The sequence below is a fragment of the Pygocentrus nattereri genome, chromosome 7 (genome assembly GCF_015220715.1).
Source record: "Pygocentrus nattereri isolate fPygNat1 chromosome 7, fPygNat1.pri, whole genome shotgun sequence".
NCBI lineage: Eukaryota > Metazoa > Chordata > Actinopteri > Characiformes > Serrasalmidae > Pygocentrus > Pygocentrus nattereri.
The window spans coordinates 8177238-8203841 of NC_051217.1; the positions used below are offsets into that span (position 1 = coordinate 8177238).

A 26604-nucleotide genomic window follows, 5' to 3' on the forward strand; every position below is an offset into this window, starting at 1 on the left:
ATTTATAAATATTAAGAAGAACAACAGCATATCACCTTTATTTACGTGTGTGTTGTGTGTATGTTGTTTTATAAATCAGTCTACATCTCTGAAAGAGCCGGCAGGCAAACCGGATGCTTTGTCGCTATTTCCTCTTAGCAGAGTGAAAAGGGTCTATCGTCTGTGTGGGTACCACCAATGTTTAGACTTTACCCCCTCTTCAAACAAGCTGTGTCAAACAGTCCCTTCCAATGTCCCACCCACTGCATTTGATTGAAAGGAAGCCTCAAATGTAAAATAACTTTAAATTTTGGCAGAGCTGGAGGGCCATGATGAGGCAATGCAATTACAAATGGGTGACTGCTGTTTTGTTTTTAACATCACAGTATTGACAATGAAAATGAAATGAAATGTAAAAAGCACTTTCTGTTGCATTTTTTTCCAGCCATTATACACAGGAATGCAAACCCAAATACATTCTGCATTTGAATTTTAATTATGTCTTAAATGATGCATGGGAAACACATTTGTAAATGCACCATTAGCATTTCTAAATTTGCACTTGGATTTGAAAAAAATGACGAATATGCTGCCATAGTATCACACTTGTCATATGTTAGTTATGAAGTTCTGCCTGGGCTCGTTTGCATGAAAGTTCTTAGCAGATAAGCTGCTAAATTAGCCATCTCCACAAGTGCAAAGAGTCAGCAGTGTAATGCCTCTTTTAGTAAATCTGTACATTTTCTCTGTAAATTATGAAAATATTGCTGCAAGTTCTCGATTATAAATTCCGTCTTTTGAATCAACATTAGCTGTCCTCCTCATTAGAGAGTAGTGAAAGGGTTTAGATACTTATTTAGATATTTACCGCTGAAAGACCCTCCACAGAGAAGGATTCTGCACCCTCCTGATGTTGTGAATTGTGTTGCTGGGCATTGTCTGTTTAAACAGTGGCTCTATTTTTTTGTAGTCATCTGCAGACTTTGACACAGGAACAATCTGAAGGGATACTTTCTGTTAAATTACCTTCATTGTTTAATATAGTATATCACAGCCATTTTATTGATTAAAATGACCACTGGCAATGGTGGGAGCAGTATGTCAAAACATGTTTGTTTTACATGTTTTGTATTCCACTGATTTTTCAAAATTCTGTATAATTTAATCACTGGGATGTTAACAAATTTGTCCAGAGTGGTTTGATGAAGGTTCACTGCAGAAAAATGTATTAGCCCAGATTTCTTTACAGTATCAGTGAGAGGAACCAGGGGTCATGATGTCGAAGCAAATATTGTCATTTCATTTGCAATCTAAAACTACGAGTAAACCACATGTCTTCTGTGTTTTTATATGTTTTCTTTTGGTACTGTTATGCTGTACACGTATCTTGCATGTACCACTCTGCCATTAAAGTACTTAAAAATATGTTTTAGGACAAAACTTTATCAAAACAGTATTTCAGGTATCTGGTAATGTATTTATAACCATTTAATGTAATAACTGTGGTTGCACTGAAACTCATACCGTATGTGTGTTGGTGCCAATTCCATAAGCAGTATTGTGTCAAACATGAGGAAACTAGTACCTATGACTGATACCATGAGACATGCATGCATGTGCATCACAACAGTATGTTGGCAGTGTTAGTTGACGAGCAACAATCAGTGTTTTGTGGAAAGGCAATAGTAGTAGTTCCTAAGGTATTCGTTTCACTGGTGTGCCACAAATAAACCAGCTAACACAACATACAAACAGTACAAAACACGTTAATGGGAGCCCTTTACCTTAATAGCTGAGCCAAGCTTCTTTCAGCAATCACTCATCTCCTGTATAGTCAGTTACAGTCTAAGGTAACGTTAGTCCAGGTTGTTATTGAGGGAGCGAACATTAGAGAGGTACACTGAAGGAACCACAGGGCTCTTGGGGTAATAAAAGCCTTTAGACCCTAGCTGGTCTAGTGTGGCCACTAGCTATGTCTGCAAAGCTCTACATATCAATTAGGCGTAGTCGTGGGCTGGAGGTTAGGGAACTGGCCCTGTGACCGGAAGGTTGCTGGGTCGATCCCCAGTGCCGACAGTCCATGACTGAGGTGTTCTTGAGCAAGACACCTAACCCCCAATTGCTCCCCGGGTGCCGTGGATAGGGCTGCCCACCGCTCCGGGCAAGTGTGTACACTGCTCCCTAGTGTGTGTTTATTCACTAGTGTGTATGTGGTGTTTCACTTCATGGATGGGTTAAATGCGGAGGTGGAATTTCCCTGTTTGTGGGATTAAAAAAGTATCACTTAACTTATATGTAGTAAGTAGTTCTAAAGTAGTTCTAAATTACACTGATATTGTAAAGTCCAGGAAAATTTGTACCAGAAAACTGTGTAGCATTTTTTTGTTGTTGTCATTGTTTGTTATTTTGTTAGTTTTTCTTTTTAGGGGTTGTGGAGGGAAGTTTTGTTTATATTTTTGAGTAATGTTACCTTTGAAACTACATCCCTGGAGAATATTGAACAGGCAGACTTCATATTGGTTTGCTTCACTCACTGAGTTGTTGGACTGCTGAGTGCTGCATTGTTTGCCTACTAGACAAGAGAAGAGATGAAATAACACATTTAGAATTTTCTGGGTGAACACCCTGTGTTTTTGTTTTCCTATAATCTTTGAGCCATCTACTCTGTACATCTATTCATAATGATCCACTCCTCTGGGACTAGTTTATTGTAAATTAGGAGAGTGTTATCATATTTGATGCCAGGGCTGTGACACTAAACATACACTCATCGTGAAAAAAACTAGTTGCACAAAAAGGGGCCACATTACACCAGCACTCCATCACTCCACTGGTTACCAGTCTCTTTTAGAATGGATTTCAAAATACTTTCTTTGGTTTTTAAATGTCTTCATTGTCCTGCAGTGCTCTACCTTAATGAAATGATTAACAGATTCCTACTCTGGCAATTAGGTCATCTGGTAATAATATACTGGAAGTACCTAAAACACGACTGAGGACTGGAAAGGCTGCAGCTAAAAGCTGGAATTCTCTTTCTGAGGACCTGAGAGCCAGTAAATACCTTTAATGCCTATGTAGAGTCTTCCATGTGATGTTATTTCCATATTTATAGCAATTTTATAGCCTTCCTATAACGTTATGTGTTTCTAGCTGTCCCTGCTGTTCTTTTGTGCAACTATATGTCTTTAATGTATCTAGGGTTCTTGGGTGTATGTTAAGCCTAAGTACTTTATATGCTTACAATAGTCTATGGTTATAGTACCTTAAGGTTAGAATACTTTATATGGCTGCAGTATTCTATATGGTTATAGTACTCTATTGTTATAGTACTTTTTATGGTTATAATAGTCTATGGTTATAGTATTTTATGATTACAGTATTCTATATGGTTACAGTACTCTATAGTTATAGTACTCTACATTGGTACAGTTCTCTATATGAATCTATTACAGTGTGCTAAAGAGGTAGATAATAGAAGAAAAGACTAATTTCTTGCTTGATTTCTCACCTGATTCCTTATATTTACAGTACTCTATGGTTACAGAGCTCTATATGGCTCTACTACACTGTACTAAAGGGATAATTAACAGAAGAAAGGACTGATTTCTTACCCATACCAGCACTTGTCACACACCAGGTACCTACACAGGTGCCCCGCACTCTGTTTTGGCCAGCAGCAGTGCTCCTGACCCCAGACTCTGCTCCACCACCACGAAGCTGCTGTGGTCAGACAGCAGCTGGTCCAGCTGCACTTCGTCCACAGTGAAGCTCTTCTTCAGCTCACTCTTCACTTGCCACAGGTCCAGAGAGCCCACGTTTTCACACAGAAGTCTCATTATGTGGCATTGAGTCGCCATGATACGCTGCTATTCTGACCGAGTGGTACTGTTGTCTGTATCTCCTGTAATGAACTTCCTGCCTCTTGCTCAGTTTAAGGCATTTACTCACTTGGCCTGCATACTTCAATCCACACCCAGGATGGGCTGGTTTGGGGTTCCCTTTCATTTACAACCTGGAAGACAATGTATCCTCTTATGTTTAAAATTAAGTGTTAAATTTAAGATGTTCCTTTAGTTCCAACCAATGATAAAGCCATTATTGAGTGAATCCTTCTGTAGTAACACCTAAAAAATGTAAATCTTGTGACTTTCTGAGAATGTTTAGCCATATATCCTGTTATGAGACAGCATTGCAGTTAAATTGCACTTTTGCTGAAGCAAAAATGTGATTTGATTTCATTCTTTCATTCAGTTTTCGAGCTTCCACACTGCACCAAATACCAAACAATAAGAGAAAACAACCACTGGAAAAAAAAGTGCTGTCAATCAGTGGCGCAAAAAGGGGGTATGCAGCGTATGCGGCGCATATGGGCGCTGCACTAGAGGGGCGCCAAAACGATGCCGGAAAATTATTTCTAGTCTGCATTTTCTGTAAGAGCTGTTTGTTCAAGTATGATAATACACATCAAAAAACAGCACAGCACTAATCAGGCGCCCATCCACTCCGTCCCCTACCCTCCTGTCATTTGCTCCCAAACACAGGCGCTTGAGAACGCGCCCCATAGGGAACGGAAGAGGGAGAGAGAAAAAGATGTTGTAGGGATGAAGAAAAGCTTCTCAAAGTGGTTGAAAGACAGCAGGTTGGTCAGTTTATACGCTTTATTCACCTACGTCACCTTTGTCTACCAAAACGAGACTGTAGGGTACGAAAGTAGCGTTGGACCACTGGGTTCTAGCAAAGCTGCCTCACTGCTGCGTTCCCAAACGCACTTATTCAAAAATAAAGGAATCTAATAGAGGTCAAACCTTCCATAGTTTCCCCAAAGATCCCGTATTTCACCGTGAATAGATTCACACAATCAGAAGAGATCGCCTTTTCAGTTTAAGATGTATGTTACTGTGCTAGCTAAGGCTAGCCATATTAATATTACCCAGCCAGCCAGATGAATGATAGCAGTGAGGCAGCAAGCTAACGTTAAAGCTAAACTTGGTTCTCCAGCTACAACCTGATTAACTGATAACCCTGAACTGGTTATTTTCTCGGTTTAACTTCAAAACGAGTGACATTAGTCAAGCCATAGCTCTTTATAGTAGCCTGTTTAGCTAGCTAACCTAGCTAGTCAACATTCTAGTTAATATCCTAACCGTGGTAGCCTGGTCTAAAGCTCAGCTCGCTGGTGTCACTAAATCATCTTAAACTCTTAGTTTCTAGCCACATTCAGACACATTCAGCCTGTAACAGTTTTAGTTGAGTTTTCCTTTACATTTTTATTTATTTTGTCCTTTTATTTATTTAATTTTCTGTTTTACCTTTTTATTTATTTTATTCCATACTTTTCGCCTTTTACCTTTTTATTTCATTTATTTCTTCCTTTTATTCTGTCTTCTGTTTTACTGTTTATTTTATTTCCATAATTTACTTTTTTATATAAACTTGGTGTTTTAACCCTCTTACTTTGTGCTTATATTTTATTATTCTAATTATTAATCTGTATTTTATTGCGTTACATTTTAGCCTGTCCACTTATCAGTTTATTCTGAATTATTTTATTTCTTCTTAATTAAATCCTCATTGCTTGTTTTTTGCTCTTACCATTTAATTTGTATTCTGTTTATAAAGTTCCTTATTTTAGCTTGCCTGCTTAAATATTTGATTTTAATTTTAATTTTTTTCAGTCACTTTAAGTTAAGGGGCGGGGTTTTGGGGGGGGACGCCGATAATATGTTTGCATCCACCTCAGAAAGTATGTAGTTGCACCCCTGCTGTCAATACATCCTTAATCTAATTTTCAAGAAACTGAAACTTTGAGCATTGATTTAATCTGGACGCATGGTGGTGCTTTTTGAGAATGAGCCGCCCAAATGCAGTGTTGTTTCTAGATCTTTCTTACAGATTTTGCCCTGGACACTGGCTTAATTTGGTTATATGGTTACAGTGTTCTATTAATTTGGCTGCTTCAGTCTTGCATTTGTAAATTTGCCCAGTTCATCTATATTATAAATCCAGTCTCCAGTGACATGTTCCTACTTTCAGTTTTGGTTTCTCCTTCATGCCATTTTAGGGAGTTGTTTCTTGCCATGTAAGTCCTAAATCTGCACACATTACACATATTACAAATAATGTCTGCTGTAAAAAGGAAACACTAAAGTTGACTTTAAAATATATTTAGTCTTTTGTACATAAATGAAAAAACCTGGAAACATGATGAGTCACACTATTTTTATGCATTTAACTGATATATTTACCTTCAGGGTTATAGGCCTGCTTTGGCTAGTTTGCACAAATAGATTTGCACACATAACTAGTGGGTAATGTTTGTGAATCTCCACTTGGCACACCAAACAAGCCCAACTGACAGTGTGAACAGGACACTGCATTTAATCATGTGCCAGAAAGAAACATACAATTGACAAGTTGCAAATATACAAAAAGATCACCAAAAAGTAAGTTTAAGTGTAACTAACAATCAACCAAAGGTGTGATATCCAACAAGAATTTAGACTAAAGGCAAAGCCAATCATTCCAGGTTTTGCATGGATTGACTGATGCCTGTAGCGAAGTTGTAGCAAAGATTTTCGCAATAGTTACACAGAAATTTGTAGCCACTGTGGCTACTAGCTACATTTCATAAAATCGTAGTGGCTACAGCTACTAACTACAGAAAATTTAGCTAACTATAAAAAGTAGCGCGCTACTAAGCTACTCCACCTTTCCCTGGTAAAAATTTACTTTAATTTACAGATGATCAAATATGACTGTATTTTATAGTAGCACATTGTTGTCTTTGTGCCTCTTTTGCTTATTTGTGGAGTTTCTCTAATCAGCTCTGCTAGTCCTCCCAAACAGGACCTGCCAGTAATCATGGTTGTGAGAACCCATCATTCACATTCATAATCTACGCACTTATATTACTGGTTTAAGTCACACAAACTAGATATTCAGGGATGGAAAATGCTTCAGTAATTGTGCTTTGTTACTGTACCTAAATATTATTTTGTAAAAGCTGTGCTGTATTCAAGTTATATTGAAACTGATTACTTTTCCTCATACTTAACAGTACTATCAGGAGAAAAAGTACGTTTTACTTCATTTATACCTCCTTGATTTTTCTCTTTTTTCTCGCCAATCAGTCAAGTTAATGACAAGTCAGTTAAAATTACAACATGCAACTGAATTCATATAAATGTAAAATGAATCTGCTAAGACCAGTAACACCACCACCACACACCACCTGCTAGACAAATAGTTTAAGGTTGAGTCACAGCGATTAGCTAAGGTAGTCATGCAGGGTTGGGCATGATCAGCTGACATTCTGAAAAATACTTCAGTAGAATTGAAATTAAGTAACGCATAGTATTCATAATCCATCTGTATCAAAGGATACAGTATCAAAATATCAATTGGAGTTTAAATCAGGGTTGAGAGGGCTACTTTAAAATTCGTTCCATCACTGATCTCACTTTTATCAAACTGCCAAACCTAAATATAAACCAAAAATATTTAAAGTATAAAAAATACTATACCAGTGTAATACATTGAGTTTGAGTTTAGACACGTCTACTCAAACCTTGAAGTTCAGAAATCACTTTACTCCCCTGGAGTTTTTTTTTTTAATACTCTGAGACTAAAAGTTCTCAGACTAAAACACAGGGGAACAACTAATTGATGTAGGATGGTCCAGTGCATTGGATCAAATGCAAAATAGTCAAAAACTATATTGCTGTCCCCTGGGGCCCCGATGACGAGAGCCGGCAGGAAAGCGGAGCGCAAAGCCAGAGCTTCGCCGACGGACGCGAGTCACGGGAGTGACGGCGGGAGGAGGACGACGATGGTGCTGGCTACGAGAGGCACCAGAAGAAGGAGCGAGGAGTGGCAAGCTCTCATTCCCTCTCGGCTTGCGGCTGCCCTTAATGAGAGCCAGCTGATGCTGACCTGGCTGGCAGCGTGAGCGCCTTTAAAAAGCGCTGAGGGAGAACAGAAAAGGAGAGAGGGACAAGTTGCAGCAGCAGAGAGACTGAAGAGCTGAAAAGCTTGAATAACAGACTGAAAAGTCTAGCTAGCTAGCTGAAGCCACTGAAGAGTGGCCAGCATAGCGTAGGTTTTGTTTGGTTTGTTTGTGGTGTACAGAGTACAGATATGGCTGCTGCAAACCTGAATCCTGCCTCCAGCATCCTCCTTGATCCCGGGGTAGCACATGCAGTGCTACAGCGCCTGATTCAAATACCTTTAGAAAAATGCTGCAGATCTCAGTTCTGCCGATAACAATAAATGCTTAATACAAATTCTATAGATTGGCTGAATAAAACTGTGAACTGCTGCTGGCTGGTTTTCAGAATTCTCTCCTGGCAGCAGCAACACCCAACCCTGGTTTAAATGAGTGTAATGTAATTATACATCAAATTTTGCAGAGGTGTGTTCTTTGTAGAACATATGTAACTTATTTTCACTTAGAGAATCAACAAAACATTATTTGACCAGGGCGATCAAACATTTGCATATAGACTCATAACTGTTCCTCTAATGACTGAGCTCTGGTGATGCACTCCAGCAAAGGGAATGTTCCATCAGTTTGTTCTTTCCACTATATATAAAGTCACACCCAACACTAACTGGTGGGGGTTCATCACTAAAATAGAAGAATTTCCCCGTCCTTGTCTTTGTTAGGATGTTAACATGTTTCCGGTAAGCACCAAAGGAGCAGAGAAGCTTGTGGGCCTATTAACATGGCTAATGATCACAGAGCGCAGAGGATTTCCTAGACTTTAGGACAGTGAGCACCGATTTTATATGGATTTGTTATATGCTAATTAGCTGCAATGGTGCCACCTTTGGTCTCTACACACAATATCTTTCAAGGTGCTGAAGCCCTGGCTGTTCTGAAAACTGAACGGGGTGCACTTTTACATCTCATTTTAAAAATGTTTGCATGATACTAAAATTGAGTGGTATATTAAATATCCAGCAAAGTTTGAATGAAAAAACAAGATGGAAATATGATCAAACACTGCATAAAAATCAGTTATCAGACCTGTGGGAGAATTATCTGAGAGGGGAAAATTTGGCAAAATATATTGCTTGTTTATTGGACACTGGAACCTTATTTCTTTGCCATACAAATACTGTGTGTTCACAAAAGAACGATTAACGTGTTTTAAGTACAAATAAACAAAACAGCTTTAGCTCTCTGGGGCTTTAACTTCACCTTTACTTGTGACATTTCATGCAAATAAAACTGACGTGAGAAAATGAATTCAGCACATAGCATTAAGAAATTTTCAGTGTTTAATCATTCACTTATGACAAAACAAATAAAATATCTCCTTCATCAGTTACTCCATATTCATTCACAAATTCCTTGTTCTTTCAGATACATCCTGATACACAGGAAACCAGGATGTAGTTTACATCACATGCGTAATCAGGTTTACACAGGTTATCTGAGTTCAGTAATTCATTAAACAGTGTGCATATGCCACTTCATTCACTGATGTGAGGAATCAGCTAGCATTTTTGTGATAAACAGCTGAAATTAAGGCACTTAAATTATTATTATTATTGTTGTTATATATTGTATATCCTTTAATCAAGTGCAAAACATGTATCTAGTTTCTGTGTCAGTATGCTTACATGGATTACAACCTCATGGATATCACTGCTATAATAACAAAACCTTGCATGTCTAAACAATAACTTTATAGGAGGAGGGAAAAATGGTCTCAGAGGGCAACTCCACCATTTATGAGAAGCTGTGAAGTAACTCTAAGTGTGCTCTATTCTAAAGTCAAGTCCAAACTGTTTCATAGCCCCTCTAAAGTGTACCGAATCAGAAGCTACCACACGGAAAGTTATAATCAGATATAATGGTTACAAATACAGCCATTGTAGACATTATGACCCCTAGTCCCTGTTCAGTCAGTAAATAAATCTAAGTAAATAAATCTAAGGTCATCTATAATGACTATTTCACATCATACCACTCTGAATTACTGGGTTTGCATCAACAATTTAATGATACAAAACCTTTGAAGAAAAAAAAAAACCATTACCGGAATAATTCATTAGCCCATTCATCCAGAAGCGCTGATAAAATGTAAATGACAACTGGTGTTTAAGTGAAGAAAAATAAATAAAAACAATGTAATTACAAAGTTTTGATTCTTTAAAACAGATTTATAAAATCAACATTTCTCATGATTTTTCATGGAATAGTTTACCAATACCTGCTGTAACAGCACTGTTATAAACCCTGTGACCTTGTGCACTCAAGAAATCACGCATCTGGACTCTTCTGGGCCATACTCAATGATGAATTCAGGATAGATTTGGTACTTCTCAAAGATAACAAAAATGCTTGGACTGCTTACATTGTCAACACAGCTGTCATAGAAGCCTCTGCCTGGCATTTTAGCAGGCGGACGGACAAATTCACTCTGGCCATGGGTGTAGTGACCCACCAGAACTCGTGCCACAAACATAGTCTTTTTGGAGTTCTCCACAGGCTTAGCATAATTATCAGAGTAGGAGGCATCTCTGGCAAAATAACTCCCTGAGAAAGAAAAAAAAAACATTCCATGTTGAAATATTAATGAACAGCTGCCGTGTCCACTGCAAAATGGTCATTATGTAACTTATTAAAGTTACATAATGAAATTAATGAAAACTCTCCATTTGGGGTCTTACACATACACTATATGGCTAGAAGTATGTGGACACCCCTACTAATTATTATGTTCAGGTGTTTCAGCTACACCCATTACTAACAGTTGTGTGAAATCAAGTACATAGCCATGCCATTGCCATAGACAAAGACTGGGAATAAAATGAGGCATAATGATAAGTCAGTTCCTGAAATGTCTGCTCTGCTAGATCTGCCATGGTCAACTGTAAGGGCTATAACTGTGAAATGGAAATGTCTAGAAGCAACAACAACACAGCCACAAAGTGGTAGACCACACAAACTCAGAGTATGCATTGAGAGCCTCATGAAATGGGTTACCGTGGCTGAGCAGCTACACACAAGCCTAAAATCACTGTGTGGAATGCCAAAAATTTGGCCTAGGACCTTTAATTCCAGTGAATGGTAATGTTAATGTCACAGCATACAAAGATATTTTAGACAATTATATGTCTCCAACTTTGTGCCAACAGTGCCAACAGCGAGTCCATAAAGTCATGATTTTAGTGTGGTGTTGATGAATTCTAGTGGCCTGCTCAGACCCACTGACTAGGATTGAACTGAACACCATTTGGACAAACTGGATTGTTGATTGCAAGCCAGGCCTTCAAATCAAAAGCAGGGCCACCTGTATATTAATGCCCATTGTTTTGAAATGGGCTGCCCAAGAAGCTCATATAGGTGTGATGGTCAGGTGTCCACATATTTTTGGCCACACAGCATATATTACACACTGCATATTCTTCATTACTACGTAAAGTGCATGTACATAAACTACAGACCACAAACATTTACAGCGCAATAAGCTTACATCATAAGGATAATATTATAAATATGAGTAATATTACATGTAATATTAGTAATATTAGTAAGTAATACTTACTTTTATTACTAATATTACATGGAATAGACAATAATCTTTGAATCTTCTACTCTCACCTTTTCCATACAACGTGCCATTAACTCCACAGACCCTCCAGTCAAAGTTCTGTTCACAGATGGCCTCTATTAGAGACGGATCTGTGCCGTGGAACAAAAGTCGCTCATCTGCATCTCTCCCTCCATTCTTCTGCTTCATCTGCTCTTTCTGCCTATTGTAAAGAACATTCAGAATATGAAGTTGGGTTGATACCGTGGTATAGAAGAGAGCACTCAATAGTAATATACATGCTGCATTTGTCAGCATGTATACCCCAGAAAGTTTTTCAGTGCAAAGATTTAGGTGTAGTTTAATACACCGTTCAGTCAAGTGTCTGCAGACATTAAGAATGACAACGGTATTGTGTTTTGAACCTTAGCCTTTCCAAGTATGTTAAAAATACTGACCAAAACATACATGAAATGTTGTACATTCTATATGTGCTCTACATTTATTGACACAACTGCTCAAACTGCTCTGTAATAATGGTAACACACTATGCGTGTTTCATAACTCCAATGACCTCACATATCAAACATGCCACGATAATGAATAATGACTCTGAATAAGTAGACCTTGACCTTACCACTGAAATACTTTCCACAGAGAGCTGTTCTGGTTCCTCTGAATGCTGATGATGGTGTGTTTGGGCATGGTCTCTTTAAACATCTTCTCTAACATGACAAATTCAGCATCAGCCCTAGACAAGGGAACCAACTGACAACCAAAGTTCAAATTATGTTTTATCATACTATTACATATGCAATTCATGGATATTACCATAGCAGAACAAAGGACACATCCCTCCCACACAAGGGGAAATAAAACTTCAAAATCACTCAGTCAGTCAACAGTCTCATACACTAGTAAAACTAAAGGTTCCTATTTGTTTCTTTGGTACTTATTAAGCCTTATTAAAGTATGTCTACAATATACAGCATATATGGTCTTTAAACCTAACCAAAAGTGGTTCTTCTGGAACAACTCTTCAAAGAACTTTCTTTTATTTTTAAGAGTGTAGAAGCTGTTGGCCATATATTTCTGCCTAGCTAAGGGTGGAACGTTATACCACAACAACATCAGCTCTATGAATTTCTTGGATACTTGATCAGTGGTTTGATTTTTTACTAAAATCAATAGAGACAGGTAGCTATGCTTACAATGCAGTCTAAGGCATATCAGTTCAGCTACGCAATCTAATCTAACCAGTTTTTGTTGTTGCAGTGTTGCCTTGTATTTAAACGTCCCCAACAGTGCACCATTCTCAAGCAATTATCCCTTTGCTGAGAGTAATATGAACTACTTAAACCCATTCTTTGTATACAAATGGTTCAAATGGATGGAAAGAAGACATTTAAACTTCATAAGAAGTACAAAAATATGAAAATTTATGGATTCCTGGACATTTTGCTTCCAGGAATGAAACTTTTTTTCCTGGACAAGCAACCAAAAACCTGGACAATCCAGGTAAATCCCAGACTGGTGGGAACTCTAGACTCATTAGTACCTTGTAGGAGAATTCAGGCAGGGCTCCTCTATCCCAGTGTGCAGGAACTACCACAGAGGAGGACATGGAGGTTTCGCTGATAGGGAAAAAAGACACAGAAGAAAGTGTTATGATTGTATTTGCCTCAATCTCCTGGCATTATTGTCTTTATTTCACAAATCAATCAGCATTATTCTTGTAGAGAATATAATAATATTGGTGGCATAAGAATGCAGGATGTACCAGTGCCTTTTTCTGGGCTGCATGAAGCATGACAAAAAAATGCACCTGACCCAGCTGTTAGTATGAACTAATACTGAACATTTGCAAACATGCTACACCACAGTCATCTGTCAGTTCAGTTTTAGTTTGATACCATTTCAGCTTGCTCTCAACCTCGAGAGCGGAGACAAATCGAGGTCTCCTCCGAATCTCTCGTTTGGTCTTGTAGAGAACATTCTGCTGGTACATATCTATAGATAAAACACAGGATCATAAAATGAAAACAATATAGCGCAAAATTTATTTAATATAATGCCAAATACGAAAGCTGTACATGCTTTATGCAGAGTACCTTTTACATAGATTATGTATGTATGTTTCTCAGAACTGACAGGAATTTCACTGTGAGGGTCAGCATGGTAAACATTCTCCAGCGTCTCAGAGGTGAGAGGGGCTGCATGCTTTGTATCCATCTACAGACAACATGATTATGTTCAGAAAAAGTGAAAAGCATGTTAATAACTAGCCAACTCTGTCTGATGATATGAAAAAGCCGCTGACCCCTTGCCCATATTCAGTCCATACTCCTTGGTCATTCTTCCAGTACCAGATCCACTCAGTAGTCAGAATGAAGTGAGGAGGTTTAGTAACAGAAGATGCTGTAGACAGACGGCGCACTGATGCTCCTCCACAGGTCATCGTGATGAAGTTCACTACCTGAGGCCCTGGACTGAGAGAATTAGTTCACCTTTTCATGTTACACTCACTTTCAATGAAAAAGTTCATATTTAACTTCTTGACTGTTTACCCGTCTTAAAATGTGCCTACAAATAATCACAAATGAAGTCAAAGTGCCTCCATATGAAAGAATGTGTACCTCACATCGTTAGATGGATTACAGAAGGCCTTCTCAATGTCCTCTCCATTCGGCAAGACATTCCATGTCTTTCCATCCTTATCTAAAACCTGCCATTTATAAGGCAGATGGTAATGAATGCGGACACACTTATCTAAAAAAGATTAAATGACAAAATTATGTTAAAGAATCATATTTTTGCAAAATTTTGCATTAAAATCAAAGGTCTATAGGGTGATTTGATGTAAAATGCCCAGCATTGATGCTCAAATACTGATTTCTAATGTCTGAGACAATTATCTGTTTTACAATAATCCTGAGAAGAACTGAGTCATGTAGGTTCACTAGTCATTTTGGATAATTAAAATTTGCCCTTTGATTTACATCACTACTACTGTAAAGAACTCCAAACCTGAGGTACGTTCTCTACAATGAATCATTTTACATGAAAATATATTTTTTTATGTCTGCATGAAATGCAGAAATGTTGGAAAATCTGGGGACTGCCCCTTTAACAAAAGAGGATATTTTTACTTGATCATCTGAACCAGCAATAAGGGGAAATTCCACCAAATTTTCTATCGTTGAGATGTGAATGGAGTAATTCAGAGTGGTTTGATATGAACTGATTCATTAAAGAGAAACGGCGGTGGTGATACAAACTGGGAGTCTTCAGTACATACATTTTATTTACCATCTTTAACCACCAGCGACACTACATGTGCCTTCTGAATTTTCACACATAATGTTGATAATAGTAAAATAGAGGTAGAGTGAAACCAAATGACTATACTAATTCCAAGTCTTCTTACAAGACCTGATAGCCTTATTAGATCATATAAGCCATGTCGTAATCTACCTTTAAAGCTGCATCCTCTGCGGATGAAGAAAAGGCAGATCTCTTTGGAGTCAATTTCACTCACTGGCCTGCTGGAGGGCTGCTTTAAAGTCTCACTTGCAGCTGGAGACGCTAAAAAGCCAGAGAAATGTAATCATTACTAAACAAGACGACAAAGTGAGGAAATATGCACCAAGCTGAAGAATGAAGTCATCAGTCTTTCCTCCAGTTGGTCTAACCTGTGCTGGGAGCAGCTGTTTTTTCTGTGTCAGGCAGAACAGCTGGTTTCTCTTTGTAAGAAGAAATCAGAGACTTGTTTTTGTAAATCTTGCAGAAATTGCTGATGTTTTCTGGGCTGAGTCCTCTGCCATTCAGGATTCTCATAGCATTAGCATCAAACGAATGAGCCCGCTTGCAGTCAGCTCCAAATTTACACTCGCCCTGCAGGTAGTGCTGGCAGAGGTGCAGGTTGTTGCAGGATGTTGCATACTTACAACTGCCATGCTCTCCGTTCCCTTTATTATAATGGGAGCACACCTAAAATCATAATAAACTCAAGTCAGGATGGACATGTGATTCCTTGAGAAATACCCTACAGGGTCAAAAGTTTGTAGACACCTATTCAGTGTTTCGTCTGCAAACATGGGACGTTAGTCTCTACTGTTGGTTAATTTAACACAGCACAACTGAAATAAAAGTTTAGAAATGTATGAAAAACACATTCTTAATTTCTGTGATGTGATGTACCCCAAAAACTAAGAAGAGAAGAGCACACACTGAATTCTCAAAAGTCAAACAGATAATACAATTTAATAAGAAAGATTATTTTTAGGATTACAGGAACATGAAAAAGGTCATGTAATTAACGTAATTAAAAAAATGCATAAAAAGAGAAAAAAATCTGTGACCTAAAACTCCAAGAGTGTAGAGAGAGAGTGTGTAGAGAGAGAGTGTGTAGAGAGAGAGAGAGAGAGAGAGAGGGAGGTTTGGTATATTTGAATAATTTATGCCGTTCTAATCCCACTTTCATGAGTAATAATACAGTAGTTCAGCTTTTGGCAGGAAATACAGATTAATAGTGCGTATAACTTCAATAACTCATCAAATATGGAGATAACAGCACACTAATATTAACTTTTCTGATTTGTGAAAACATTCACAAACACAGTTTGGTACATTTGAGTAATTTGTGCAGTTCTACTGTCATTTTCATGTATAATAGCACAGAAGTCCAGCTTCTTGCAGAAAATAAATATTGGTAGTGCGTATAACTTTAATCTTTAAAAATTTCTGATTTGTGTAAACTTTCACAAACACGCTTTGGTATATTTAAAAATGAGAGTAGAACTGCATAAATCACTCAATTATACCAAACCGTGTTTGTGAAAGTCACAAATCAGGTAATGGCTAAAACAAGTGAAATATCATTGCTATTGTAAGTATACATTATGTATCAGAGTCAAGCCCTCCAAATATTCAGCTTTTCATTGTCATAACTGATCAATAAAGGAAAGATAGACATAAGTGTATTTGTGAAAGTTTACACAAATGAGAAAAAATTATATTAGTGTGCTGTTATCTCTATATATAATCAGTTATTCAAGTTATATGTACTAATGATCTATATATGCCTCTAAAAGCTAACTCAACTCCAACTGTTATTACTCATGAAAGTGGGATTAGAACTGCATAAATCACTCGAATACAGAAAACTGTGTTTGTGAAAGTTTTCACAAATCAGACGATAACCAACACTGCATGACTTCAACAGTGGACGCCTACACTGCATGGCTATTATTGTGTATATATTTTAAATTGTCTTCTAAAGTTCAAACCACATTTTCAGCTTTTTTTTAGCAACAGCTTTTTAATCAATGACTGACGAATAATGTTTCCATCTCCTCACATGTAGATTACTGTGTCACTTTTTGGGTAAATGATAGAAATACCCAATTTTGTATGCATGGCAATGGAAACAGACCTGTATAAAACAAGGAAATATCACAAAATCTGTTTGTGAAAATATTTCCAAATCATGTAATATGGACAACAAGGGAATTTGCAAGGTTTCTTTCATTGTTTGTATGTAGAATTAAACTGGAAAGTCTTATTCCAGTCAAACATACTGAGCTCCATTTGTTAACCTCTGCTTAATTAAACACATTTTCATAGATTTTGAAGTCATTTGTGTTGAAAATCACCTGCCAAGGTCAGAAATCGCTTGTATTTCACTAACTTTCGCACAGGCCAGGGACAGACAAAATAAGAGCTGCGAAAATTGGCCTGGTCAGTCTGAGGCTGGTCTCATTCATCTGAGAGCTCGACTTTTGAAGTTATACGCTTTAGAAAATAAAACCGCGCTGTGTAATATTGGCGGAGTTTGGCGTGGAACATGACGTCATCTGAATTCACAAATCAGGACTAACAAAGCCAGCAGAGCTTGTGGAGGTGGTTCCTGCATTCCGGAGTTACAGCCGATAGAAATCTGAGCCGCTAATCGCGAGCCAACTGTACTGCGGCTGTTGACCGGGCCACGGCCGCGCCACAGAGCGTTTAACAAGCACATTTCCTTCCTTTCCAAAATAAGAGCGTCTTCTATTTTGGCTGTTGAGTCATTTCTAAAGCTGAGCTGCGTCGAGGCCACGTACACCGAGCTGTCCTGCGGTGAGGCGTAACGGATAACAGTACGCCCATAATTAGCAGAGGCTACCGAGGTGTCCACAAACTTTTTGTCACCCACAGTTGACTGAGCCACCCACCTCGGGCAGTAAGCAAGGGTCATTCTGCAGCAACAGCTGAAAAAGTTCGGACTTCTCCAGGTGCTGCAGGCCTTCCTCACTCCGGATAACCGAGTTGTGAGAAGAATCTACGGCATGGGCGTTTTTGCATTTCGCCCTAAGAGAAAGGACACAACACGTTTTAGGGTTTGGATTTTAAATGTCTGGCCGGCTAAACCAGATTTATCCCGAGATACTCACCCAAATCTGCAGTTTCCACACACGAAATACCTGCAGAGGTGCAGATCCTGGCAGTAAGCACACTGTCCAGGCAGAGTCCGGCAGACCCGTAAAGACGTCTTTGCTAGGACCACACTGTCGGGACTCAGGGGGGAGTCTCCCTTCTTCTCTTTGCCTTCCACAACGACGAACTTGCTGAAGTCTGTTAGCACTTTCAGCAGAACCTCATCCGCCACTGTGAAATGCTGACTCAAAATCTGACTCAGGCATTTAAAGTCCAGACTGCCTCCATGCTGACAGAGGGTCCTGACAATGCTCGCCGACAGTGCGTCCGACATGGTGGAGGCTGCGAACCTTTCAGCCACCAGAGTCGCCCCGCCTGCTTCCTCAGCGCTCCACAGAAACGAAACTGAGGGCCGAGCTTTTCTTCCCCCTGACCGCTCCTCCCTGCGAGTCAGGGGTCTCTGCTCACTCCAGCTCCTCCCCGGTCGCGTCTTCATTCCTCTGCATTATATGCTTCTATTTGCCGTGTAGGGTAACTTGGAAGAAGAAGCCCCCCAGAGTAAGATGTCACCCCTCTTGTTCTCTGTCCTAATTACACAAGGAATAGCCACAGTTCAGTTCATTCTGAACTTCCTTAAGAACCGCTTTCCTGGATTTATTGCCTCAGAAACTTTTTAGGGTCAGTTGATCAAATTGTTTGTTCTTGGTTTATAGAGATCTGTGCATTTAACTTAAGTTGTGCAAGAAAATCATATATTTTAACACCTTATGTTTTTGATTTAAAACAAAAAGACTCTTTAGCATAATATAGTATGTATTAGTTATCATAGTATTACTGACAAGGCAAGTACACTTAAAAATGATGGTTCTTCAAGGGTTCTACATGGAACCATGAACACTCAAAAACTGCTTAAATGGCTCTTTTCCAAAATGTTCTCTATAGAAACATACACAACATATTTTACAGTCTGAAGATCCATTTCATGATGCACTGAACCCTCTAAATATGCAAAGTGTTCTTTAAGTGTTCATGGTTCTATATAGAACCTTTTTTTAACTAAACATTCTACAAAACAGCAGGGAAAAGGAAAACGCCAAAAGTCATTAGAAAATATTAAATCGACTAAACGTATTTCATTGCATTTACTATGCGAGTGTGAATAATTTGAGACATGTTTCAAGCTCAGATTCGACTGTAGACTTGGGAAGACTTGTCTCAGCCACTATGATTCAATGGTTGTTTGCCCTGTGTCTTTCAAACTGACCTAAGATCCTCATATCCAGCAGTAATTTAGTTCTAGTGCATGTGTTGCGTATTGCAGTTCCACAGTCACATGCTGTTAACATACAGCATCAATTTTATGACTTATATACAAACACATAACATCTAAACCTGCTTGCTTTATGAAAAAGAAACATTAATAAATGTATTAAGCTACTAGAAATTAACTATAATAAAAAAAAAAACACTTGAGAAACTTCATTGTGTGATTTATGATTTATCCAATGTACATGTGCTAAATAGCTTTAACATATTTAATTGGTGACTTTATTTTTTATTATTTTCTAAAAAAAACTTTTAACCAGAGGTGTGTAAACATATGAGCAGAACTGTATATAAACGTTAGTGTTTTATGCAATCTCCAAAATATAACTTTACAGGAGAAGATAAAACATTACTAAATGGAAAAGAATGTAACAAGATTTTCCAATAAATAAATAAATAAAGCCACAAGACAACAACAGACTGACCAAACTATGTTCTTTATTAGAAAGACACAATCCAGGGAGTAGCCCCCCTACAGAGCTCTACCACTTAGGATGTTAGGATGTTACATGCCAAATATACAGTCCTATACATAAAAGTGCAATGTCACAATGAATAAGCAGTATCTTTATTTGACCATTCTTACTGATTAATAATGCATTCACTGTCTTTTCCTATGCACTGCACTGGGTCTGAAGAATGAACGCAACAGCACAGAGGACGTTGGTTTCAAGTTCCTCTAAAACAGCTTTTAAAGGCACTTTCACAAGTCCGTACTACAGATGTACATGGACACACTGACAGAACAGCAATCAGGGGAAGGTTCTGCTACTGTGCACAGTTGTGTAGGGATAAATCAGTTTTCAAGGTCCATAAGAAACCCTGAAACAAATCTAACACTAATCTAATAAAGCCTTTTCCTTCTGCAATGCACTGTACACCATCTTACAAAAAACAACCTATATTAAAATGTTATTAGAATTCAACAATTAGTAATTTAAAAGGCAAAATAATTATCATGTTTATTATACATTATGCAACAAGTATTACTTTTATTTCCCTTGAAGTCTAGCTTGCAACATAAGATCAATAACAGACTTCTTCTTATTTGAATATAAACTTAAACATCTGTATGAGCACATGATGTATGGCTATCATTCAAACGCACACACGTAAGCCACTCAGACAATTGTTCAGCTCAGCCCATGCCAACAGTGTTTTTTTGGAATTGTTGTGCTTTAAGAATCGGCCATTATTTGAAATGCCAGATTCTTACAATGTATGCAAAGACCATACACTATATTCTTAGAAACGGTGAAAAAAAGGAAACACATTTCCAAACACAAATGGCCACTGTGATTCATCTATCTGCACATTTGGTACCTGTTTGACAACTTTCTGATTTGGGTATATTCAGATTATATTATCAAAGTAATCAGGACAAATGTCCAATATGCCTCTTAGAATCTTTGACAACCTGTTTCCAATACACTTCACACATAAAAGCTTTAAATATAGTATGTTGCAAATTGTTAACAAATTAGGCAGTTGGTCACATGAGCCAGATCAGATCCCAACACTTACACACAAGAAGCGGGATGGTAATATGGAAATTTTACAGTAACAGTCGGTGAGTCCATGGCTATTGGCATCATTCCTTTGTTTGGTGAAACTACAGAAATATTGCCTTGAGTCTTTTTGTAAAGACTTCATTTATTTGCATATCACAACAAAAAAAAGTATCATAATTCATGCTCTACAAGTAAGAGTTCTTAATTTTGAGAGTGAGTGAGTAAGAGTGAGAGAAAGAGTGAGAGAGAAGCATTTAGTCAGTCTGAACAGTGAAGCTAGTGAAACGCTGTACCGTCTATGAGAAGAGCACAAAAGTTGCCAGAGTTGCCGCTAAACAGAACCGTTCATAATGCCTCTTATCAGCAGCTGTAGATATATTTGATTTTCACTGAAAAACTGTTCATGTGGAGAATGAAAAGCAAGAGGTTTTGAAAAAGCAAAGCGTTTTAGCAGTTGTTTTTCTTATTCTAAAATTCTATATTTGAGTCATTGCAATAGAAAAATTAGTTTACTAAACTCCTGTTTTATTAGGCAAATCAAGGTTATTTAACTCATGGATGATAACTGCACATATACATATCATGACTATGATTACTATCAAAAATATAATATCCAAAGTAAAGCCCTGCACACACACTATTTCACTTGGCCTAAAAAAAAACCCAACTGCCTTTCAGAATGAGAAAATAGCAGCCTTTTTTGAAACACTGTCAAAGACAGGGTTAGTTGTTCGTGTGGCAGTGCTGCTTTTTTACCAGTAAACCACGTTCATTGCTTATTAACTCATCAACTGCAGGCTCAGGTCCAATCCTTACACAGAACTACATTTCCCACAATCCAAAGGCTGTAAACAGAGAACAACAGACCCTGCTTTGTTTCTGTATTATTCACATTTAGCAGTCCTCTATGGATATAAACTACCAACACTGAGTTATCCTAACCACACAGGAAGCCTTTGTGATTTGTTGCTTTCGTTGAATCAGTTTCTTTGTCTATTTATACTGAGAATTGCAGAAGAACCTAACATGTTCTATGTACATGCAAGATGTTTTCAGATGCATATCGTAGACTGCTTTCTACATACTGCACCTGATTTACATCAGAATTAGGTCAAAGTATGCCTCTGTTTTTTTGTTGGAGACTAAACAGCAGGACAGCTCACGTCTACATGCTTAGGTAACATTATAACCTTTTAACCAGGTAAACGTGTATCTTGAATTACATTTAATGCTCAGTTTTTTCCATGTCCAAGCATGGCTGTCTATTTTACAGTTTATTATTTACCTGTATATTTCTTATTAGCACATGAATAACAGCTTACATTACTACGTAAACGACCCTCTTCCTGCCCCCCTTTAGAGCTGGATTCCAAAGCACCACAGGAACAGAGGGGCTTGATTCTGGAGCTGCAGTTTCAATACCGAACCAGAGTTTACAGCATTTAGTCCAGACCTATTGTGGAATATGCAAGGGACGCTACACAGGGAATTATATAACCATACGTGAGAGCCAGAAGGTTGTTCAGTGGTATTTAAAATGAAGAAAAGTACCGCTCTCATGGCAGGCTGTTTGGTAGGTTTAAAAGTTTCCCTTTGTCGTCCTGCGGTTCTTTTAGGCCATCCTATCTTGGCTCACATGGTACAGGACTTGTCCAGGGGATCATGGGGTGGGGGTGCCGGAGGCTGGGTCGGACCAGCCTTGGGCAGCACAACCATAGGTTTGGGCCGGAGGGCAGGGGGCTTGAGCTGGACCCCCATGCGTGGGGTTGCGGCAGGCTTGAAGGTGCTCATGGTGTCACTGGATGAGCTGGTCGAACGGCGCATTGGCGGGTCAGCAGCAGCTGGCCGCAGCATCAGAGTGGGCAGCTGACTCAGAGACTCGCTGGAGCTGGCCGGTGTGGGAGCGTTCTTCATCTGCTCCAGGGTGTCCAGCACCACGTCAGGAGCGTGCTTCGCGGAGCTCTGCCTCTCCAACTCCCGAAGTTCATTCAGAGCTGTGTTCATAGTCTCCTCTATGTCCTAATGAGAGAGAAAGAGAAAAGGATTAGACCAGAATACCTTATCGTCCATTACATCACATCAATTGGAAATCTGTTTTTGACACTGGCATATAAAAACACTGCAACCATACACCAGGATCAGTCCATTATATCTTTAATTGCAGCTAAGGTTGGGTGATGGGGCAAAGATACAACATGATATTTAAAGACAGATATGTATTAGTAGTGCACAGATGATGAATTTTAACTGTACTTCAGAGTAAGTGATCAGAGAGGCAGGACAGAACAGTAGACAACGCACAAATGCATATATGCCTGCAGTTGGAAATTACACGTACTACATGGTCTGAAATCATGAATAAATATAATTTTGGTTAACAAGCTTGGAAGACTTAACAGGCTAAAAGGTTCCTCCACAAGTACTGGGAAATATATAGTTTGAAGTTGAAAACTGCAGCATAAAAAGAGTATTATTAGTTGTTACACCTACAAGTTTAAAATACAAAAAAATAATATTAAGTAATATTAAGCACAGTGTTATCTCCATTAGCACGCACCAAGCTTAGCACACAAAGCATTCTGAACCCTGAATACATTTTGTCTCAAATGATGTTGTTGTCCTCTATCAAAGGGGTTGCAAGTTCACATTTTACAACAACGTTTTAAACATTCAAACACCAGCGCTATTCACCAGCAGAACCTGATAAATTCGTTCAGCCAATCATGCGGTATTCAGGTCAGGTGATGCAACACTGCCACCAGCTGTTTCAGGCACAATCTTATAGGCTCCCTTCTGACTACAAAGTGCAATATGTAGGTCTTAAACAGCTCACAATATGTTTAACAAAGAGCCCCTTTGGATTCAGCCATGTGTGCACAATTCTGTACTGGACATAAAGAGCAATATTTGGCTGTAAATATTTCATAACTCACACAGTGCAGCTAAATATAGGGTGCAGTGAGCCATTTGAGATTCAGCCTTAGGATTTTCTGAGGTTGCCACACTTTACAAGATTAATCTGTATCATCATAAGATCTCACAGATGTTTAATATTGCCCATTAATGGGCTGTTTTTGTTGCAACTTTCAGCACTTTACCCTATTGTTTTATATTAAAGAATGTTAAATATTGCACGTAAAAGATACTTTTATCCATTACATGGCCTGTATTTTGTTGAGTTATTTTTACAAAATCAAAAGAATTCATTACCTGGAATGAACAATAAAAAACATGATTTATGAAAATTAATTAAAATAGAGATATCTGTTTTTGCAAATGAACTCCAAAGTATATTTTTATATATGCCTACTTCAAGCGGTAGTTTTTGACACAAAGTAAAACTTGAATTTTACCTTTGTTATATGACACTCTTTACATATTACAGAGCATGTACTCACTTAAATGTCAAAATCGCAACACACATCGGCTGAAATCATCTGAACAGACAAAAAAAAACAGGTTCACTGATGATCGAATGTCAGGAGTGAAAATCGCCCAATTCTGATTTTGCACCCCTAACAACTTACAATATTTAGCTTTTCTGCGATTTGTAAACTTGGGATGAACAAAACGCATCAGAAAATGTGCCACATTAAAAAAATGCCACGATATTTTGTAAATGAAATGGTTCCTAAAATAATATATGAAAGAACAATCAAACAATTGATAACCGGTAAAGAAGATTAATTAAATAACAATCACACATTAGGCCATCATCAAACAAACTACTTGTGACCATGCAGTTATAATAAACTGCCATGTTGTTTACAGACACTCCATAATTGATCTGTTTGTACTCAGAAACGTATATCATGAAAAATACAATATTCCTGGCAGCCAACAGACTACAACAAATCAGACTGCATTACAATAATTCCACGTTATTCCTCAGATCGCTGTAATATACAGGGATGTCAGAGAAGAATCTGAATGGCAAAGAGTTTCTAGCTGACAGAAAGGCAGTGGATTCAGCCTGTGTCCTCTGTCTGAACTCTGCGATTGTCATTATTGTACTGCACAGGCTGCTGCTGGAGCACAGCTTCATCAGCACCATCTCTCCTTCTCATTACTGGTATATTAATGAGAGCCCACCAGGAATCAGAGCTAATTATACAGCATTACTCAACATTCTCCAGACCCCATATTGCCTGTCAAACAGCATCAGCTCCACATAACAGGCCTCCTTTGTGACCGCACATAGATGAGACAGTATGTAGTTTACTATCTGCTCACACAAACGAATCAACCGTAAGGACAGGACTTGACGCAATGTGATGTTTCAAGACTGACAATCATCCCAGCATGAACACACTTCCTGCTACATTTGAGACACCTGGCCTTCCACTGAAACGTAATTTTTCTTTCTTTTGCTTTTTATGCCCCTATTGACTAGGCCTGTAACAAGCCTGAAATTGCTGCTGAAAATGAACATGACATAGCTTGAGCTCAAATAAACTTACTTACTGCTGTGCTTCAAATGTGTCAAAGAAACAAGCCAAAAGTTTTGCAGTTTTTGTAAGATCCACATCACATTTCAATAAATGTATTTTACTGTTTTTTATTTACAGGCATTTGTCTCAGTCCAACTGATGAAAATGCACCCAATATACATTCATTGTTGCAAGTAAATAAGAATTTGTTAAGTTACTGCAGCTGTGGTCAACTCAAATAACTGCCATCAGAGTATGTAATAATTGTGATAGAGCTACTACTGACAAATACTTATATATTTTGTGTATACTTGTATATTTTGCACCACTCAGCTTTGTGTTAAAAAAGTGTTTTCGTTGGTATGAGCTGTGAAGAGCCAATTAACTTTTTAACAATTAAAAGCACTCATTCAGGGCAGAATTCAGATCAACAAGGGCTTTAGTTATTTTTTCTTTTTTTCATCAGAGTAACAATAAAATGCGACTGTGAAGTATAAAGTACATTTCTATATATGCCTGCTCAAACGGGTAGCCTATGACATGGACTAAATAAAATCTATGAATTTTGGTTTTGTTATATGATATTCTTTACTACAAAATCAAAAGGAGCATTGTGACGTTGCATCATTTCAGAGAGAAGAGTAGATTAAATGGCAGAAATAGCTGCTTTTTTAGTTTAGTAGTACTATCACAAGTATTTACATCCTCTTGGTAAATATGATTAGTCTTTAATATGTTGGGTTAGTGGTAATTTAATATGTTAAGCTATCACATTTGTAATTTGTATTTAAAACATTTGGAGGTTCCTGAACTTCTATGTGTAGTGTAATTTTGTCCCTAGGCTTAATGTAACCATCTATGAACATGCTCAGAATGCAGCCTGTAGCTTAATTGAGCATTTTACATATGTATAGTATGTATAGTACTGTGCAAAAGTTTTAGGCACCTAAACAAATAGTTCAAAAACATTTATTTTTCCCAATGTGTGTTTTTAATATAAAAGCAAACATTTATACACTAAAAAGGTTTCTTGAATTCAGAAATGTAGATTATTATAAGAACAAAGTTCAACAAGAGAACAAAGGTTCTCAATTTCTCTTAGATGCCCCAGCCACCACATGGGTTGAATTTCAAATGGCTCCCCATTCTCTATAAGGTACACTCAAATGGCGCACTATATGTTGCAGTTGTGCAGCTTTGGCTGAACATAAAGGTATACATTATTTCTCATAGACTTATGCTCTATTTGGGATTAGAAAGCCATAGTATAATAGCCTATGTAGGGCTCTATATAGACTGTATAATACTGAGATTAATACTGGTATAGACTCTGTAATAGTGAGTCAATTGAGATTCAGCCATCGATGTGTCACTTCCATGAGTAGCACACCTTAATCAACT

The 26604-nt window shown here is 38.0% G+C and overlaps 2 protein-coding genes across 4 annotated transcripts in view; both read right to left on the reverse strand.

Annotated features, from left to right (window-relative positions):
• Positions 1–9466: 9466 nt before the first annotated feature.
• On the reverse strand, positions 9467–18347 carry LOC108411777 (protein mono-ADP-ribosyltransferase PARP12-like). Its single transcript, XM_017683553.2, has 12 exons — positions 17954–18347; positions 17735–17870; positions 15215–15512; positions 14997–15107; positions 14159–14291; positions 13843–14011; positions 13634–13754; positions 13436–13532; positions 13081–13156; positions 12160–12290; positions 11594–11745; positions 9467–10525 (listed from the first exon to the last, which is right to left on the reverse strand). Exons 1-12 carry the CDS (start codon positions 18268–18270, stop codon positions 10242–10244), a joined length of 2025 nt encoding a protein of 674 aa, XP_017539042.2. The 5' UTR covers positions 18271–18347; the 3' UTR covers positions 9467–10241.
• A 1333-nt stretch (positions 18348–19680) lies between these two features.
• The window catches only part of srgap1a (SLIT-ROBO Rho GTPase activating protein 1a), a 128697-nt gene continuing 121773 nt past the window's right edge, over positions 19681–26604 (reverse strand). For 2 of the 3 annotated variants that reach the window (XM_017683241.2, XM_017683316.2), the window contains exon 22: positions 19681–22792. In XM_017683241.2, the coding sequence (XP_017538730.1) occupies positions 22406–22792 (387 nt within the window). In that variant the 3' untranslated portion in view covers positions 19681–22405. The remainder of the gene's footprint in view (positions 22793–26604) is intronic. The other variant, XM_037539945.1, reaches the window with a different exon arrangement.

Bases quoted from the DNA above. Each gene is read 5' to 3' on its own strand.
- LOC108411777 (XM_017683553.2), bottom strand. From the start codon at position 18,270: ATGTCGGACGCACTGTCGGCGAGCATTGTCAGGACCCTCTGTCAGCAT. The intron at 14,012-14,158 runs GTACACATTCTT...TAATTCTCTCAG, and splicing joins AATCCATCTAACGATGTGAG to TCCAGGGCCTCAGGTAGTGA. The intron at 12,291-13,080 runs GTACTAATGAGT...TTTGGTTGTCAG, and splicing joins TGCCTGAATTCTCCTACAAG to TTGGTTCCCTTGTCTAGGGC.